The sequence below is a fragment of the Brachyistius frenatus genome, unplaced genomic scaffold (genome assembly GCF_029030835.1).
Source record: "Brachyistius frenatus isolate BFR_SWC_R1_liver_20210118 unplaced genomic scaffold, ASM2903083v1 Contig_650, whole genome shotgun sequence".
Classification (NCBI taxonomy): domain Eukaryota; kingdom Metazoa; phylum Chordata; class Actinopteri; family Embiotocidae; genus Brachyistius; species Brachyistius frenatus.
The window spans coordinates 10,832-28,986 of record NW_027211249.1 but is presented as its reverse complement, the minus strand read 5'-3'; the positions used below and the strand labels follow the sequence as shown (position 1 = coordinate 28,986).

The 18,155-nt window shown below is 49.1% G+C and overlaps 3 protein-coding genes across 3 annotated transcripts; 2 read left to right on the top strand and 1 right to left on the bottom strand.

Moving 5' to 3' along the window:
- The first annotated feature begins 4,353 nt into the window (after positions 1-4,353).
- LOC138614984 (bromodomain-containing protein 3-like) lies at positions 4,354-9,030 on the top strand. The gene is given in 12 exon segments (XM_069688611.1): positions 4,354-4,570; positions 4,760-4,871; positions 4,996-5,133; positions 5,388-5,532; positions 6,080-6,115; positions 6,118-6,248; positions 6,404-6,808; positions 7,534-7,662; positions 7,735-7,941; positions 8,131-8,363; positions 8,442-8,740; positions 8,891-9,030. Coding segments are annotated over 12 exon segments (2,046 nt in total). The 5' UTR covers positions 4,354-4,478; the 3' UTR covers positions 9,010-9,030.
- Positions 9,031-12,516: 3,486 nt separating this feature from the next.
- On the bottom strand, positions 12,517-13,428 carry LOC138614986 (putative uncharacterized protein BRD3OS). The gene has a single exon (XM_069688613.1). It carries the CDS (start codon positions 13,426-13,428, stop codon positions 13,123-13,125), a length of 306 nt encoding a protein of 101 aa, XP_069544714.1. The 3' UTR covers positions 12,517-13,122.
- Positions 13,429-13,531: 103 nt separating this feature from the next.
- LOC138614985 (inactive phospholipid phosphatase 7-like) lies at positions 13,532-17,919 on the top strand. Its single transcript, XM_069688612.1, has 5 exons — positions 13,532-13,621; positions 15,867-16,311; positions 17,019-17,329; positions 17,402-17,583; positions 17,672-17,919. The coding sequence occupies exons 2-5, from the start codon at positions 16,130-16,132 to the stop codon at positions 17,876-17,878; spliced, it is 882 nt and encodes a 293-aa protein (XP_069544713.1). The 5' UTR covers positions 13,532-13,621; positions 15,867-16,129; the 3' UTR covers positions 17,879-17,919.
- The last annotated feature ends 236 nt before the right edge of the window (positions 17,920-18,155 follow it).

Sequence of the window (18,155 nt, the reverse complement as noted above, 5' to 3'; positions counted from 1 at the left end):
CTCGGTGAGTAGCCCAGCGCGGCTAGCAGCCACCTAGCTGCTCTGCTTGCCCGCCATCTTTTAAAGCCACATAAACGGGATGTTTGTTGGTCGGTAAAACCGCCGCAGCCGCGCGGCTGTCGCGGCCAGAGCGAAGGCTTTCCCCGGGATCGGCGGGGAATCCGCCGCCCCGCGAGTCTTTCCGCGGCCGGAGCCGCTCGTTCAGCGGGTTTCAGACGTTTTGTCGGTCGCAACGGCGGCTGTTAGCAGTTAGCTCGCCCTTTAGCCGCCGCACCGCGGCAGCAGCGTGCCAGCTACCGGGCTCCAGCGGCGGCGGCTCCCCGCCGGACTCCGGGGGACACCGGGGCTGTCCGGAGGAGGTCCGGGGTTCGTTCGGTGGCCGACAGGCAGGTAGGAGGCTGGGGGTGTCCGGTCCTCGGGCCGGTGGGTGTCGGACACACGGCGGACCGGCTGCTGGTGTCCGGAGCGAATTAAAGGCTGGAAAAGTTTCTGGAGTTTAAAAGATCGATTAATCGACTGGTGTCACTGAGATGATCGACTTACAAACTACAAGTGGTTATCAGCTTCATCCGTCAACAGCTCCAGCTACTGATTCGATCATTTAAAAAAATGATCAGAAAATTAATCCGTGATTAAAAGTAATTATTATTGATCAGCTGATCTCATCCTGTCACAGATCGATCATGTCTTTATGAGTTCATATCTTTTTTTCTTTTTTTTTACAAAACATAATGCTGAAATAGTAAATATATGTATATATATTTTTTTTTTATAACTATTGATTATGATCAGCCTTCATTACACATCTGTCAGATCAGTGTGTTTAATATAAACTTTATATTCAGTACAAATCGATAATGTTGTCAGACATATTTATCAGAATTGTTTTTTTACTCTCATATCAGTCAATAATCAATATCTATACAGCTCAGCTCGTTTATTGATGAGCTCCGATCGAAAAGATTTTGATTTGTTTTAGTTATCAATAATTTTCCCGATTGATGATCTCGATCTGTAACGTTGAAGTTGGAACTGATGGTTGTTTCAAACAAACAATCTGATTTACAGTCACAATAAAAGCGCCGACTGATCATCGATTGATGGTCGGTCGGTTTGAACGGTTCTTGCTGGGGTTTTTGGAGTCACAGGAAAAAAAAGTGAAATTAGGTTTTCTCTCGAGCAGCTAATGATTAGTTATTGATTAGTCTGAGAGGTTCTGATGTCATAAACTACTTTTTACATCTCAATCATTTGTAGTTTTACTGTTTTGCGTTAAAAAAACAAAAAAACATTCGCCGATTAATAAACTGGAAAATAATCACCAGCAGTTTTGATAATTGGTCGATAAAAGTTCAGTGTTTCTGTTTGACGGAGACGTTTTGAAGACTTCAGATGTGGAAACTTTTTGTGATTTTTCTTTTTTCCTTTCTGTTGTGTTATTGAGAAACGATCGATTAAGACTGTAATCAACAGATTAATCAATGATGGAAACAATCGTTATCTGCAGGTGTAAAAAAAAAAAAAAGATGAAACAAAGGTAAACAGAAATTAAAGAGGATAAAGTGAATAAATAAATATTTCCCTGGTGGTTGATGAGAACAGAGCTCCTGGTGTTGTTGATCAGACTGATTGATTATCGTTTGGACTCCAGTTCTTCCACGTGTTTGAATTCGTACGAATTCCTTTAAACTGAGTTTTGGATGTTTTTCCAGCTGAACTCGTCTCTGTGATGACGGGCAGACGTCCTCCGGATGAGTGACAGCTCAATCGTTGATCGGGGTCGTAGGAAACGGAGTGTTTGGTGTCGGATGTAGACTAAAGTTTTGAGCTCTGTGAACGTCTTCGCCTCTCTGGTTATTATTGACGAGTCAGTCGATATGTCCGATCGATCATTGTGTCTGTGAAATGTACTGAAACAGCTCTGACGGTTTCTCAGGTCGCTGTCAACCTTTTTATTTCTGTTTTTAATGAGCAGAAACACGATAAAGACTTCGTACATCAGAACAGCTGATCGTCTCGTCTGAAAGCTTAGAGACACTCAGACCTGCGGAGGATCAATACTTCTGATTGATGAGCAATTTGTCTGAGCTGTGAATGTTCTGGTGGCTTAACTGTCTCATGACGGGTTTAATGTTGGGTTCTGATGGTTCTGGTTCGGTTCTGAGGCTCAGGGGAACCAGGTCAGACCGGGATGCCTGTGGCTCCTCTAGATGAACAGGTGGTGGCGCTACCTGTCCTCGTGTGTTCCATTAAACCACAGAAGAAGAAGTAACGAGACGACATCACTAAACAGTAGGAAGCTACGTGGAAACATTTCTGCTGCTTTCGTACAGATCGGGTGATGATGTCAGAGTCCTCTGTGTTATCTAATCATGCCAGTGACTGGTTTCGTGACAACCGAGGCCGGAGGCGTGTATTCCCCCGGGTCGTCCGGTCCCGTTTTTCGTGATTAAAAAAATTATGGTATGATGACATCTTGCACCCGAAAGGTCAAAGGTCGTCCGTCCCCTGGTCTAAACTCTGCTGATTGTGTAAATCTGCTGCGTGTCGGGTCGAACGCGTGCGTGTGTGTGTGTGTGAAGCATCGTCTGTTGTCATGGCAACAACTCTGTTCTATCAGGATCAGATTTATTGGACAAAGTCTTCACAACAGATATGATGAGTCTGGAGACTGACTGCTGATTGGTTGGAGGATGAGGTTCTGTGCAGTGTATATATATATATATATATATATATATATATTAATTTAAAGAAGACAACTAGTATCAAAGCAGCAGCAGATGAATTTTCTAATGGCTCGTTGATAATCTGACTTGTTGTTTTGGTTCTCGTAGCTCTCGAACCAGATTTCGAGTCCTTTCAAAATCGTTTCCAAGTCTTCACACACATTAATAATTTTTTCCAAACAGCTGGGATGTACTCAGGAACGTGATATAAACCATGTTGTTACTTAAATAGTAATTTTGCATGTTTTCTGTTGTTCTTTGAAGGAGTTAAACATCTTAAATTGTACAACCCCGTTTCCAAAAAAAGTTGGGACGCTTTGTAAAAATGTAAATAATAACAGAACGTGACTGAAAATAGACCAAAGACAACATCTCAAATGTGGAAAGTTTCTTTTGAAACCGATAAATATCTTCTCATTGTGAATCTGATGTCAGCAACACGTCTCTCTAAGTTGTTCCAGCATCATGTTCACCACTGAGCTGCATCAACTCTTCTTTTAACAACACTCTGGAAACGTTGGGGAACTGAGGAGACCAGTTTCTGGAGTTTTGAAAGTGAAATGTGGTCCCATTCTGGCCTGATTTCAGCTGCTCGACAGTTCAGGGTCTCCTTTGTTGTAGTTTTCATTTTCACGATACTCCAAATGTGGTTGGACGTTGTTCTGCTGAAATAAACAAGACCTTCCCTGAAAGAGACGTTGTCTGGATGGCAGCATATGTTGCTCCAAAACCTGAATATATCATTCAGCATTAATGCTTCCTTCCAGATGTTCAAGCTACCCATGCCATGTGCACTAATGCATCCTGTACCATCACAGATGCTGGCTTTAGAACTGAGCTGATAACAAGCTGGATGGTCCCTCTCCTCTTTAACCTGGAGGATGCAGCGTCCATGATTTCCAAACAGAATCTCAGATTGTGATCCATCAGACCTCAGGACAGTTGTCCACTTCACCTCAGTCCATCTTCAATGATCTCGGTCCAGAGAAGGCGGCGGTGTTTCTGGATCATGTTTCTATCTGGTTTCTTCTTTGGAGAGTTTTAACAGCATTTGTGGACGCAGCGATGAACTGTGTTCACAGACGATGGTTTTCACAAGTGTTCCTGAGCCCATGCAGTGATTTCCACTCCAGAATAGTGTGTTTTTAATGCAGTGCTGCCTGAGGGCCCGAAGATCACCACCATCCAATAATAGTTTCCAGCCTTGTCCCTTGTGTTCAGAGATTTCTCCAGATTCTCTGAATCTTTTAATGATATTATGAACCGTAGACGATGAAATCCAATAATTCTTTGTAGTTTTACGTTGAGGAACATTATTCTTAGATTGTTGAACTATTTTCTAACAGTCTTTCACAGAGTGGTGAACCTCTCCTCATTGTACAACACAAAAAACTCGGTTTCAACATTTGATATGTTGTCTTTGGTCTATTTTCTATTAAACGAGTTTACATGGTTTACAAATCATTACGTTTTGTTTTTATTTATATTTTCTCTCTGTTTCAGGTTGTGCGATGGGAGTTTGTCTCTTTGGGGGAAACATCAAACTGAAGCATCAACACCAGCAGCACCTGAATTGAACACACACTAACACACACCTGTGTGCCTACACACACACACACACACACACACACACACACACACACACACACACACACACACACACACACACTCGCCCACAGAGGGAGTAGACTTTTCCCCTGTAGGTCAAACACTGCCGTTCCACGGTGCATTGCTGCGTCACTGTCGTCCACCATGTCGGACGCCCCGGAGGCTGCACCCCCCAGCCCCCCTACTCTCACCAACCCGGCCCCCCCTGAGGTCACCAACCCCACCAAACCGGGCAGGTAGGAAACACCTGACTGACCACATGATCGCTTTCATTGATTAACATCCTGAAGTAGAGTAGCGTTCTGTCAGATGACCGTTCAAATGTCACGTTAAGTCTGAAGAAACAGGAATCGGATCAATAAAAAGATCAATTCTCAGTGATGGTGATGGTGGTGATGATGTTATCATCTTGCTGTGTCCCTCAGGAAGACCAACCAGCTGCAGTACATGCAGAACGTGGTGGTGAAGACTCTGTGGAAGCACCAGTTCGCGTGGCCGTTCTACCAGCCAGTCGATGCCATCAAACTGTGTCTGGCGGTACGTCAGCCGACCTTCATCACAACAAACGACATGTCAATCATCTGTTGCTGTGTTTTCAAACTGTGGACTGAGACGGTTAGCATTATGCTAAGCTAAGATAACCACACCCTCTTTTCTGCAGGACTACCACAAGGTGATCAAGAACCCAATGGACATGGGAACCATCAAGAAACGTCTGGAGAACAATTATTACTGGAGCGCCAGCGAAGCCATGCAGGACTTCAACACCATGTTCACCAACTGTTACATCTACAACAAGGTACACACACACACACACACACACACACACACACACACACACACACACACACACACACACACACACACACACACACACACATCTACACACTGTGCTACTTTAAAGGAGCACTCTGTAACAGTTTGTGGAGCCTCAGTGTAGCTGTGACACCTGAAAACACCTTCATCTCTGTGTGTGTGTGTGTGTGTGTGTGTGTGTGTGTGTGTGTGTGTGTGTGTGTGTGTGTGTGTGTGTGTGTGTGTGTGTGTCTCCAGCCCACAGATGACATCGTCCTCATGGCTCAGGCTTTAGAGAAGATCTTCCTGCAGAAAGTTGCTCAGATGCCTCAAGAAGAAGTCGCTCTGCTGCCTCCAGCTCCTAAAGGCAAGAACAAGAGCAAGCAGCCCGCTGCTACTCCAGGTAATACTGCACGTAGTACTGCTCGTGGTACTGCACGTAGTACTGCTCGTGGTACTGCTCGTGGTACTGCAAGTGGTACTGCAAGTGGTACTGCAGGTGGTACTGCAAGTAGTACTGCTCGTGGTACTGCTCGTGGTACTGCTCGTGGTACTGCACGTGGTACTGCACGTGGTACTGCAAGGGGTACTGCAAGTGGTACTGCACGTGGTACTGCACGTGGTACTGCTCGTGGTACTGCTCGTGGTACTGCACGTGGTACTGCACGTGGTACTGCACGTGGTACTGCAAGTTGTACTGCAAGTGGTACTGTTACTTTGTAGTACTGCAGTACTGACAGTACTCTGTGCTATCTTGTAGTACTACAATACCAACAGTACTCGTGTGATGTTACTTTGGAGTACTCTGTGTTCTCTTTCACTACTAACAGTACTCTGTGCAATGTTACTTTGCAGTACGCTGAGTTACTTTGTAGTACTGCAAAACTAACAGTACCCTTTTACTTTGTAGTACTGCAGTACTGACAGTACTCTTTGTATCTCTTCCTCAGTGAGTCAGCAGGCGGAGTCTTCAGCCTCCCCTCCCCCTCCTATCCTTCCCCCAGTCCCTCTCAGACACCTGTAATCTCGACCACACCCACACCTGTCCAGGCCACGCCCCCTGTCTCTACCCTGCAGCCCCCAGCAGCCATGATGCCATCTGCACAGCCTGTCGTCAAGGTAACAGCCGTGTGGATTGACACAGCATTAACTGATCTGAAATAAGAGCGACACTGACGTTTTCCTCCCTACCTGTCTCCAACTGTCTGTCTCTCTCTCTCTCTTTCTCTCTCCACCTCTCTGTCTTGCTCCACCTGTCTGTCTCTCTCCAACAGAAGAAAGGTGTGAAGAGGAAAGCCGACACCACCACTCCGACCACGTCGGCCATCTCCGCCGGTCGCGCCGACTCTCCGTCTGCTCAGGACACCAAACCGGCAAAACTGGCGTCGTCCCGCCGCGAAGCCGCCGCCCGCCCTGCCAAGACCAGGCGGGAGACGGGAGAGGAGGTGGCAGCGGGGGATGTGGGAGGAGGAGGAGGAGGAGGAGCTGTAGCGGGGGGGAGGAAGGGTGGCAAGCTGGGCGAGCAGATGAAGCACTGCGACGTCATCCTGAAGGAGATGCTGTCAAAGAAACACGCCGCCTACGCCTGGCCCTTCTACAAGCCGGTGGACGCCGAGGCGCTGGAGCTGCACGACTACCACGACATCATCAAACACCCCATGGACCTCAGCACCGTCCGGGTATGACATCATCACGCTCACAGCACCTGGGACCAAGTCTTCCTCGGTTCTGACTGCAAGGGTTTTGATGGGGTCGTGGGGGGAACCGGGTCTCGTGGCGTTGACCCACCTGGCCGTCATGAAGGGGGACGGCTGAGTCCCTTATCTGAGGACGGTGATGGACACATCGTCCCTCCCCTGAACACCAGGACTCGTGACCCGAACGACTCAGATGATGGACAGGTGTTCACGAGTTGTTAACGACCCCACAGGAAGTTGAATCCTGAGACCCCCTGCAGTCAGAACCAAATTCTCTCAGATGGAACGTCCTCAGGAACCTCTAACTGGTTCTGCTGCCTTCAGGAAAACCCTTTAACCAATCGGTGCGCTCCGAGACTCTCTCCCAACCCTATAACCAATCGGTGCGCTCCGAGACTCTCTCCCAACCCTATAACCAATCGGTGCGCTCCGAGACTCTCTCCCAACCCTTTAACCAATCGGTGCGCTCCGAGACTCTCTCCCAACCCTATAACCAATCGGTGCGCTCCGAGACTCTCTCCCAACCCTTTAACCAATCGGTGCGCTCCGAGACTCTCTCCCAACCCTTTAACCAATCGGTGCGCTCCATGAGTAGGATGAAGTTGTGTCTGGTTTTCATGACTCTGATTAAGTGAAGGACCAGGAAGGACTCTGCATGTCTCAGGTGGGCTGATGGGTAATTGTCTCTCTGTCGCCCTCTCCAACAGAAAAAGATGGACAAAGGCGAGTACAGCGACCCTCAGAGCTTCGCCACCGACGTCAGGTTAATGTTCTCCAACTGTTACAAGTACAACCCTCCAGACCACGAGGTGGTGGCGATGGCCCGCAAGCTGCAGGTACGTAGAGCTCCACCCTCCCCCGACCCGTCACTGACCCGTCCGGTACCAACGACCCCGTCTGCCCCTCAGGACGTGTTCGAGATGCGTTTCGCCAAGATTCCCGATGAGGGCTTGGAGGCGTCCGTCCCGTCTACGACACCGCTGGTCAGTAAAAGCACCGCCTCCTCTGACAGCAGCAACAACTCCTCCTCCGACGAATCGTCCGACTCCGAGGAGGAGCGAGCCACGCGGTTGGCTGAGCTACAGGAGCAGGTTGGTGCTGCCGACCAATCACAGGTCAAGAACATCCCGGTTTTTCTTCTTTTTCATTCTGATCGTAGATTTTTAATGAAGTTTGTTGTTGTGATGTAAAAAAAATCCTCCTTTCATTACTGTGTTTGACTAAAAAACAACCACCCTCCAGACGAAGGCGCCGCTGTGATTGGTTGTAGATCAGAGGTATTGATTATCAGTGTATTCCACCAGTTGAAGGCGGTGCACGAGCAGCTGGCGGTCCTCTCCCAGGCGCCGGTCAGCAAGCCAAAGAAGAAGAAAGAGAAGAAAGACAAGGAGAAGAAGAAGGACAAGGACAAAGAAAAAGGGAACAAGGGCAAGATAGAGGAAGAGAAGAAGCCTAAAGCTGCCACCCAGCAGCCCAAACCGGCCAATCAGAAGAAGGCGCCGGCCAGAAAAGCCAACAGCACGGTGACGGCCACCAGGTACGACTCTCCTTCCCGTTCGCCTGTCAGACTAGAAGTTGGGCGACGTCCAATCACGGCGCCTCTCTCCGTTCACAGGCAACCGAAGAAAGGCGGCAAGACGTCGGGCGGGGGCTCGGCCAACGGCGACGACGGCGAGGAGTCGTCCCTGCCCATGTCGTATGACGAGAAGCGGCAGCTGAGTCTGGACATCAACCGGCTGCCGGGCGAGAAGCTGGGCCGCGTCGTCCACATCATCCAGTCCAGGGAGCCGTCGCTGCGGGACTCCAACCCCGACGAGATCGAGATCGACTTCGAGACGCTCAAACCCTCCACGCTCCGGGAGCTGGAGCGCTACGTCAAGTCCTGCCTGCAGAAGAAGCAGAGGAAGCTACTGCGTGAGTACTGCCGGCCGTCCAATCACAGCGCAGGAGAGGGGTGGGACAAACGCACGTAACCACTGACACTCGTTGCCGATTGGTCCACCCTTCAGAGGGATCATTTGCCATCATACTAACCCCTCCCCCCGGTCTCTCTCCTCCTTTTAGAAAAGGCAGCAGGAGGCGGGGCCTCAGGAGGCGGGGCTAGTCGGTTGAGTGGCAGCTCCTCTTCCTCCTCCGATGACAGCTCCTCAACAGGAACCTCCTCTTCCTCTGACACAGACTGAACACACACACACACACACACACACACACACACACACACACACACACACACACACACTCATGTTACTGAATACACAGAGGTTTATCCACTCTACACGCACACACATATATACACGTGTATGTATGTGTATGTGTATATATATATATATATATATATATATATATATATATATATATATATATATATACACACACACATACACACACACTCATGTAAACTTCCATCCTGAACAAACATACAACCAAAAGACAGAGACACACACTCTGAACTTCTTACACACACACACACATACACACACACACACACACACGCGCGCGCGCGCGCACGCCCAGACGTGGAGACTGTATGTAAATAGGCTGACCTGTTTTTTAGCTCCTAGTGTTGTTTTGTTTTTTTCCCTGGAGGAACGCAGACAGACGGACAGAAGAAGAGGAGGAGAAGAAGAAGAACGGGGAGGAGTCAGCCGGCAGAGAGACGGGCAGCCTGTCTGTCTGTCTGTCTGCGAGTCGTATTGATCTCTGGACACGCGAGCGCCGCCGCTGTAGAGAGAAATAAACCATCCTCCTCCTCCTGCTCCTCTTTGTGGACAGCTGACGGCGACCCCTGACCCCTGACCTCTGAACACATTCCAGAAGCATCTATAGAGCATCATGGGAGAAAAAAGAAGCAGGTGGTCTCAGTGGGTTTTCATCGGATCGATGATCAAACGTGTCATCAGAGCCGATCGGTTCTGACGATCAATGAAGTCGGAAAACATCTGGAAGCTGCTGTGGAGAGAGATGACATCATCATCATCATCATGGAGAGGAAGAGCTGCGATCCATCTCCTCATCAGTTCATCGATCGGTCTGTGACATCCAGCCAATAATCAATACGTTCATTTCTCCCTCGATCAAACCTCCGAAACATCTCAACAAATTTCATTTTATTTCAATTATTGATAAGTCCGAGTTCTATCGATCAGAATTCTGAAACTCTCAATCGATCAACGATCGATCCAAACATATTGATCGGTAAACGATTGAATCGATCGAACAGCTGATCGGTCAGAAGCTCGTTCAGGTGTTCAATCGTCAATCGATTGAAACCGACGGGAAATCGATCGTCCGGCTGATTGGAGTTTAAAAACCCTCTGAGACACACCTGCATCCCCCCCCTCCCCCCCTAACAACCCTTCTTGCTGGTCCTTCAACCCAAACCCACAACTTCCTGTCAGTCAGTCCAGGGGTCAGCGGGGGGGGGGGGGGGGGGGTCCAGACTCCGCCCCCTCCTCGGCACCGTATTGGTCTGTCAGGCGGACGTGTTTTATTTTTTTTATTTTTTTTAACACTACATTTCCTTTATTTTCTGTTTCTCTTTGATTTTTCAGGTTGTGTGCTGAACTTGTGTCTTATAAGGTTCTCGATATAAAAATGTCTTTGTACCGCTACCCCCCCACCCCCCAAAAAACAAAACAAAAAAAAACAAACCTCTCTGACACTTCCTGTCACGGTCGACCTCCCAAAAAAAAAAGTCTGAAAATTCGCGATTCCGGAAATATTTTTCCTGAAAAACACCCAACAGTTTTCACGGTTTAACAGTCGCAACTCGTCGTCATGGAGACGCCAACGACCTCAGATTTCTTCGTATGTATCGATTCATTTTACGTCTTCTTTTTTTTTTTTGTCTTTAAAATGTCCCAAAACAAAACCTTCATCATGCTTAAACACAAAGTTTTTAATTTCGTTAAATTATTGGTTCGTTTTACAGATCTTTACGTTTTTTTTAACGTACTTCAGCCTCTTTTTATAACGTGTGATCTGATTGGCTGCGGCAGAGCGCCATCAGCTCTGATTATTAACCAATCAGGGGATCTGTTTTCATGTTCGTCAGCCTGCCGGGTCTGACCTTTGACCTTCTGCCCCCCGCTGCCTCGCCTGGTTTCAGGTTAAACACGCGACGAGGATCATGTGACAGGACGCGTGTGTTCAGCGTGTTGCGAACTTTCCTCCCGCCGGTGGGGGCGTGTCCTTCTGTTTTTCTTTCTCTCTTTCAGTCGATCAGATCGAACCAATCAGATTAAATCATGTGACCTCAGCTCACCTGTCTTTATGTCTGTCTGTCTGCCGTCGTGCTCAGAAATCAACGCACGATGCAGTTTGTCCAGTGACCAGCGGGGGGCAGCGTCAGTCTGGACGGTGTTACACAATGTGAACAGAAGTGACTCGACGCAGAGAAAACGACGTTTACGACACTGCAGTCTGCCCCCCGGTGGAGACTCTCTGTCACGCAAACAAACGAGTGCTAGCGCTGAAGCCGCTGTCGCGGCTGCAGTGTGAAAAAAATCTGAAAACATCGGATGTGCGGTTCGTCCACTCGGACGTCGGGAGCGCTCGTACGCGAAGCGAACGTTCCGCCTAGAGATAAAGATCGGACTGTTTTTTCACGTAGAAACGAGAGAAAACTTTGTGACCAAATAGAAAGTAAATAAACACCGTTTCTGATTGAGTGGAGAGTCGGGTTACAGTTCTGACTCCTCCTCCTCCTCCGTGATTGGCTGTCTGAAAAATAAAAAAAAAACAAGCCCAGATTGCAGCAGTGAGTTCGTATCGTCGCTTCCTGTGGCGCCCCCCGGAGGTTGGAAAAAATATTCGTGACAATCCGATCGATCGGGTCCATTAATTGTTCTGACCAACCGTTGGAGGCGTGGCCTGTTGGCGAGGGACGTCCGCTACGATAATTTCCAGCCTCAAGTTTACGAAGTCAGAACATTGAAGACCGCCGGGCGACTTGAGCGCTTCCACCGTCGGAGGATTTTTATTTTTCTCGTTTTAAACGCAGTCCGTTCGTTGGACGAAAAATCTTCTCGTGTCGTCTCTTTCAACCGAAGCGCCTGAACTTCCTCCAAGTGAAATCTGGGTGTTTTTATTTCCGGACATTTTACAAGACTAATCAAAAACTTTAAAACAATCGATCGACGGCACGACGGACGGACAGGCGGACAGCTCGTTGCCACAGTAACCCTCCTGTTTATTTTTAGTTGATGGTCGAGCTTCAATGCTAATAGTTAATTTTTGTATTTTAATAAGAAAAAAGTGATTTTATGTATTTGCATGCACTCCGGCCGTACGTTCTTTCTTCCGTATGTTTGAGCACTGTATAGTAGCTGTATAGTAGCTGTCCGAGGCGTTAGACCGACTCCGCTCGCTAGAGTAGAGACGCAGAGAGACGAGAGGACGAACCGACGAAAACCAACAAGTGAATTATTTGATGTAATTACTGATATGGGATCCTTATTTTCTGAGTTCATTTGTTTTCATAAATAAACACGTAAACTGACTCAGCGGCTCGATTCTCGTCACTGCGTGTCCCCGCTGGACACTCGAGGAAGTGCAGTCGGTGGCTTTTAAGTTTGGCAGAAACCTTCAGGTCGCAGATCAGAAGGTCAAAGTGTGTTTTTCGCTTCCTGTTCAGGACTTTAAACTTTAAAGTGGACTTGAGAAGAAAAAAAAAAGACTCGAGAGACTTGTGAAATCCAGTTTATTGTCTGAGCTGAACCAGAATCTGGACTTGAAACACTGTTTACGTCACTTTAACACCATATCCCACAATGCCTCAGACTTGGTCGTTGCAGTGCATTCTGGTCTCTGTAGTCCTGCTGCTGGTTTGAGTCCAGGACTCTTGACTTCACAGGAGAAACACCACCAGACTCCAGAGGGAAAATCAGCAATTTAAGCTCCATCAGCAGCTCAACTGGAAATCGGATCTGAAGGCTGCGGCTCAAAAACATTTTTAACCATCAGGGAGTTGCCTGAAGAGATTCTGTCAATAAATTAAAATCGTTCTGTTGAAACCCAACGAGACAAAACTGTTAAAGATGTAAAATCACAGAGTTTGATTTAAAATCAATGTGTGACCCCATCTTTTCTTCTGACAGTTTTTGCGCTTTTCAAAACAAAAGTCAGAGGACAACCAGAGTTTTTAAAAGGCAGAAGATTAAAACTGCTTCGTTTTCAGAAACTACAAAACAAAAGATGGGAAAATCTAAATCAAACTTAAATCTGCTAAAAATGACATGGAGTCTGGTGTGGATCGGTCTGTCCTGGTTCAGGTCCCCCCGTGCCCTGTTTCCTGTCTACATGACGCTGCAGATCCGGGACTGTCCCTCTTCGTCCTCCAGGCCCCGTTTGTCCCGGATCAGCACGGCCCGGTTCCCGTAGCTGCTGTACCAGGTGGACTGGCTGCGGCTCAGGTAGGTGGAGGGCGGCGCCGCCTGCAGGTCCTGCTGCTGCTGCTGCCAGACCAGCAGGGACGTGTCCCGGTACCGAACCCGCAGGTAGGACTCCGACAGGGCCTTCTCAGCCAGGGGGGCTCGGCGAGGACCGGCGGGACCAGGACCAGGCGGTGGTCCCTCTACAGGAGCTGGGTCACAGTCCGCCATGGTACGGGTTTGGACTCTGTGCGGACTGGCATCGCGACGAGAACGACATCAAGGAGGGGTACCGGCTCGGTGTGGTCCGGTCCAGATCGGCGCAGGTCCAGGTCTGACCCGATCATGTCCAAACACCTGAAGAAGAACCCAGATGGCAGAAAATAGCGGAGTTCCCAGAACCAGAACCACCAGGGCCAATCAGGTATGAGCGGTGATGAGCGCCTCAGTAACCCGGGTTATAGCCGCGCCAAACGGTCCAAACTCTCCGTGTCCCCGCCGGTGGCCGCGTCTTCATCCCGGTGAAACTACCGGGAACGTAAGCCGTTTGCAGCTAATCCCGTTGGTAGCTCCCGTTAGACCTCCGCGAGCTCCTCCTCGGCCAAACACCGTCCCCTGGGGTTGAAGTGTTTCCCGTGGCGGTGACGTCACTGCGTCAGAGGACGGTGACGTCAGAATGTAGACCGTGACGTTTGGCCTCGTTTCCGTCACGGTTTTAACGGCTGTTAGCGTCGATAGCTTGTAGCGACCGCAGAGCGTCAAACTGCTGCTGCAACCAATAGCAACGGTGTTGTCTGCACTGCGGTCCGGGTAGGAACAAAGAACGCAGGAACAGAAGGTTCCTCCGAGGTCGGGTTTTATTTATTTGCGCGTGTGTGTGTGTGCGCGAGAGAGTATGAGTGAGAGAGAGAGAGTATGAGTCAGAGAGAGAGTGAGAGAGTATGAGAGAGAGAGAATGAGTATGAGTGAGAGAGTATGAGAGAGAGAGAGAGTATGAGAGAGAGAGAGAATGAGAGTATGAGTGAGAGAGCGTGAGTGAGAGAGAGTATGAGTGAGTGAGAGTATGAGTGAGTGAGAGTATGAGTCAGAGTGTGAGAGAGTATGAGAGTGAGTATGAGTGAGAGAGACTGAGTATGAGTGAGAGTGAGTGAGTATGTGTGAGAGAGAGTATGAGCGAGAGAGTATGAGAGAGTATGTGAGTGAGTATGCGTGAGAGTGTGAGTATGAGTGAGAGAGAGGGAGTGTGAGTGAGAGAGAGAGTATAAGTGAGAGAGCGTGAGAGTATGAGTGAGTGAGAGAGTATGAGTCAAAGAGAGTGAGAGAGAGTATGAGAGAGTGAGTATGAGTGAGAGAGTATGAGTGAGAGTGAGTGAGTATGAGTGAGAGAGAGTATGAGAGAGAGTGAGTGAGTATGAGAGAGAGTGAGTGAGAGTATGTGAGAGTGAGAGAGAGAGTATGAGAGAGAGAATGAGACAGTGAGTGAGTGAGAGAGTATGAGTGAGAGTGAGTGAGAGAGTATGAATGAGAAAGAGTGAGTATGAGTGAAAGAGTGAGAGAGAGAGAGTATGAGTGAGAGAGAGAGAGTATGAGTGAGAAAGAGAGAGTATGAGTGAGAGAGTGAGTATGAGTGAGAGAGTGTGAGAGAGTGAGTATGAGTGAGAGAGTGTGAGAGAGTGAGTAGGAGTGACAGAGAGAGGGAGAGAGTATGAGTGAGAGAGAGTATGAGAGAGAGAGTAAGAGAGAGACAGTGAGAGAGAGAGTGAGAGAGAGTATGAGAGAGAGTATGAGAGAGTATGAGTGAGAGTATGAGTCAGAGAGAGTGAGAGAGAGTATGAGAGAGAGAATGAGACAGTGAGTGAGTGAGAGAGTATGAGTGAGAGTGAGAGAGAGAAAGAGTGAGAGAGTGAAAGAGTGAGAGAGAGAGAGTATGAGTGAGAGAGAGAGAGTATGAGTGAGAAAGAGAGAGTATGAGTGAGAGAGTGAGTATGAGTGAGAGAGTGTGAGAGTGAGTAGGAGTGACAGAGAGAGGGAGAGAGTATGAGTGAGAGAGAGTATGAGAGAGAGTAAGAGAGAGACAGTGAGAGAGAGAGTATGAGTGAGAGTGAGTATGAGTGAGTGAGAGTATGAGAGAGTATGAGTGAGAGTATGAGTCAGAGAGAGTGAGTGAGAGAGTATGAGTGAGTGAGAGAGAGAGAGAGAGAGAGAGAGAGAGTATGAGTGAGAGAGAGAGAGAGAGAGAGAGAGAGAGAGAGAGAGAGAGAGTATGAGTGAGTGACTTGATCCTTAACACACTCCTAAAAAAATACCAACATTCATGTGTATTTGTGGGGACCAACTATAGTTAAAGACACTGTGAGGACTGCGTTGGTGTCCAGGTACTGTGTGTCAGTCTGGGTCCTCAGAAGGTACGTCGGTAGGAATGTGTGTGGTCCGTATTTAGCCTGGACCAGGTCCAGTCTGGTCCAGTCTGGTCCAGTCTGGTCCAGTCTGGTCCAGTTTAGCAGGCAGAATGTGAGTGGAGGACATTCTATATGAATTCTGAGGCCGAGATGGGTGGCCATGTGACCTGTTGATTGACAGGTGTAAACTCTAATTGGGTGCAGTGTGTTTGATGGACACTTTGTCTTCCTGGACAACCTGACCTTTGACCTCCGACATTGTCATTACAGCTGAACGAGCGACCTGCGGGGCCCTCAGGGTCCATATGAAGCCATTCACATACTTTTGGTCAGGACTGTCCCTTTAAAGCCCCCCCCGCTCTCCCACCACCACCACCACCACCCACACCTGCCCCCCCAAACAGCTGACAGCAGCAGAAGAAGAAGGCCAGCTGATTTATTTATAGCAGAGTCCCTCAGAGTCCTGGAGCCGGTCTGTCTCAGTCCTGCACGCCGTCCTCCACCTCCGGACCGTCCTCCACCTACGGACCGTCATGCCTGCCAGCCAGGCCCGCTGCCGGGCCAGAGACCGCAACAACGTCCTGAACCGGCCCGAGTTCCTGTCCCTGAACCAGCCCCCCCGCAGGGAGAACGTGGCGGGGGAGGGGAGGGGCGGCGGCGGTCCAAGGAGATCCGCGTTCAGACAGCCGAGTCAGCAGGAGGACACCGGGGGAAGGTAAGACCCAGAGACTCTGCCCTCTGCCACACAGCACACAGACCCTGACGCTGTGATTGGTTGTTTCACTGTCAATCAACTGGTGCCTGACCCGCCCACAACCCAACAACCAATCACAGCCAGGCATCCAAACTGGTTTCAGTATGAATCCACCTGTTGATCCGGATCCAAAAATGTAAAACCTCATGCATGAAACACGCGTGTTCAGACTCTGCTTCCTGTTCATCTCTGATGTCCTTTCACAATAAACCTCCAGAGACAGACGGGTCAGCAGCTGCCTGAGAATCTGTCTGATTTGAAGTTTCCTTCAGTCTCAGTGATTCAGTGATGTTTGTCTGATTACCCATGATGCACTGCAGATGGGAGCTGCTCACACGGTTCTGCTGCATTTAAAGAGAAAGTTTTTCTCAATGTGGAACGATACAGGAAGTGTAGTTTTATTATAACCTGTATTCATGTTGTGCAACATCGTTATTGTTCTCTGATTATAAAAATAATAACATTTAAGGGCTTTTAATTCATTTAAACCTGCAGGAAGTGGCACTCTGTTGTTGTGGATGTATTTCAGAGGAGGACAGGTGTGTCTCAGGTGGGACAGAAGTCCTTTAGAGGACAGGTGTGTGAGGTAAAAAAACAAAACAGAAAAAGGGGGATTTTTATTTAATGGAGTCTGGTTAAAGATGTCCAGCGTGTCTCTCCGTCCTCAGGGGGTCCAAAGAGTCCTCCGAGGGTCCCGCCGCTGACGGGGGGACGAAGGACTGGCCGGAGCAGGACTGCATACAGCTCAACCCCACGTTTCGAGGCATCGCCGTCAGCTCGCTGCTCGCCATCGACATCAGCCTGTCGCGCAGTCTGGGCGTGTGCGTGGGGCCTCACGGCTCGGCGGCGCCGCTGCGCTCCATGGTGGTCCTGCTCGCCCTCAGCGGACACGTCCTGCCCTGGATCTGTGGGACCCTCATCTGTCTGTGGAGGAGCAGCTCGCTGGCCGGACAGGAAGTTCTGGTCAACCTGCTGCTGGGTGAGACAGCTGCCTGTCTGTCTGTGTGTCTCTGTCTGTCTCTCTCTCTCTGACCTGTCTGTCTCTCTGCAGCTCTGGTTCTGGACCTGATGACGGTCGCCGGGATTCAGAAGTTGGTCAAACGCAAAGGACCCTGGGATTTCCCGCCGACCTTTTTGGACTACGTGGCCATGGATACGTATTCTTTCCCAGCGGCCCACGCCAGCCGGGCCGTCATGGTGTCCAAGTTCCTGCTGACCCACCTGGTTCTGGCGGTCAGTCGCTCAGCTTCCTGTCTGTCCCTTTAATAAGAACAACCCATAATGAGCTGTGCACTCTGATCCAGGTGTGTCTGTCCTCCAGGTACCCCTGAGGATCCTGCTCTACCTGTGGGCCGTCCTGATGGGCGTGTCCCGCGTGCTGCTGGGTAAACATCACCTGTCGGACGTCAGCTGTGGATTCGCTCTCGGCTTCCTGCACTTCAGTCTGGTGGAGTCGGTCTGGTTGGACTCGGCTACCTGCCAGACCCTGATCTCCATCGGCACGCTGCGCTGGACTCCTCTGGTTTAGAACTGGTTCCAGACCGGTTCAAACTGGTCTCAAACTGGTTTCGGACCGGTTTAAACTGGTTTCAAACTGGTTCAAACTGGTTTTGACTGGTGTAAAATAGACCAGTATTAGCTGGATTAGACCGCTTTGAATTGGTCCATTTTGACCAGATGATCTGGTTCCTGTCCAGTCTGAACTGGTTCAAACTGGTCCCGCTAAATTCTGCTACTTGCACATCTACCGTGTTTGGACCCGTTTGGACTGGTTTAAACCGGTTTGGACTGGTCCGGTCAGGTGA

What these genes read in the sequence shown, in the direction of transcription:
- LOC138614986 (XM_069688613.1), bottom strand. Translation starts at nt 13,428, where the DNA reads ATGGCGGACTGTGACCCAGCTCCTGTAGAGGGACCACCGCCTGGTCCT.
- LOC138614985 (XM_069688612.1), top strand. Translation starts at nt 16,130, where the DNA reads ATGCCTGCCAGCCAGGCCCGCTGCCGGGCCAGAGACCGCAACAACGTC. An exon ending in TCTGGTCAACCTGCTGCTGG is followed by an intron (nt 17,330 to 17,401) that starts GTGAGACAGCTG and finishes GTCTCTCTGCAG; the next exon opens with CTCTGGTTCTGGACCTGATG. An exon ending in TGACCCACCTGGTTCTGGCG is followed by an intron (nt 17,584 to 17,671) that starts GTCAGTCGCTCA and finishes TCTGTCCTCCAG; the next exon opens with GTACCCCTGAGGATCCTGCT.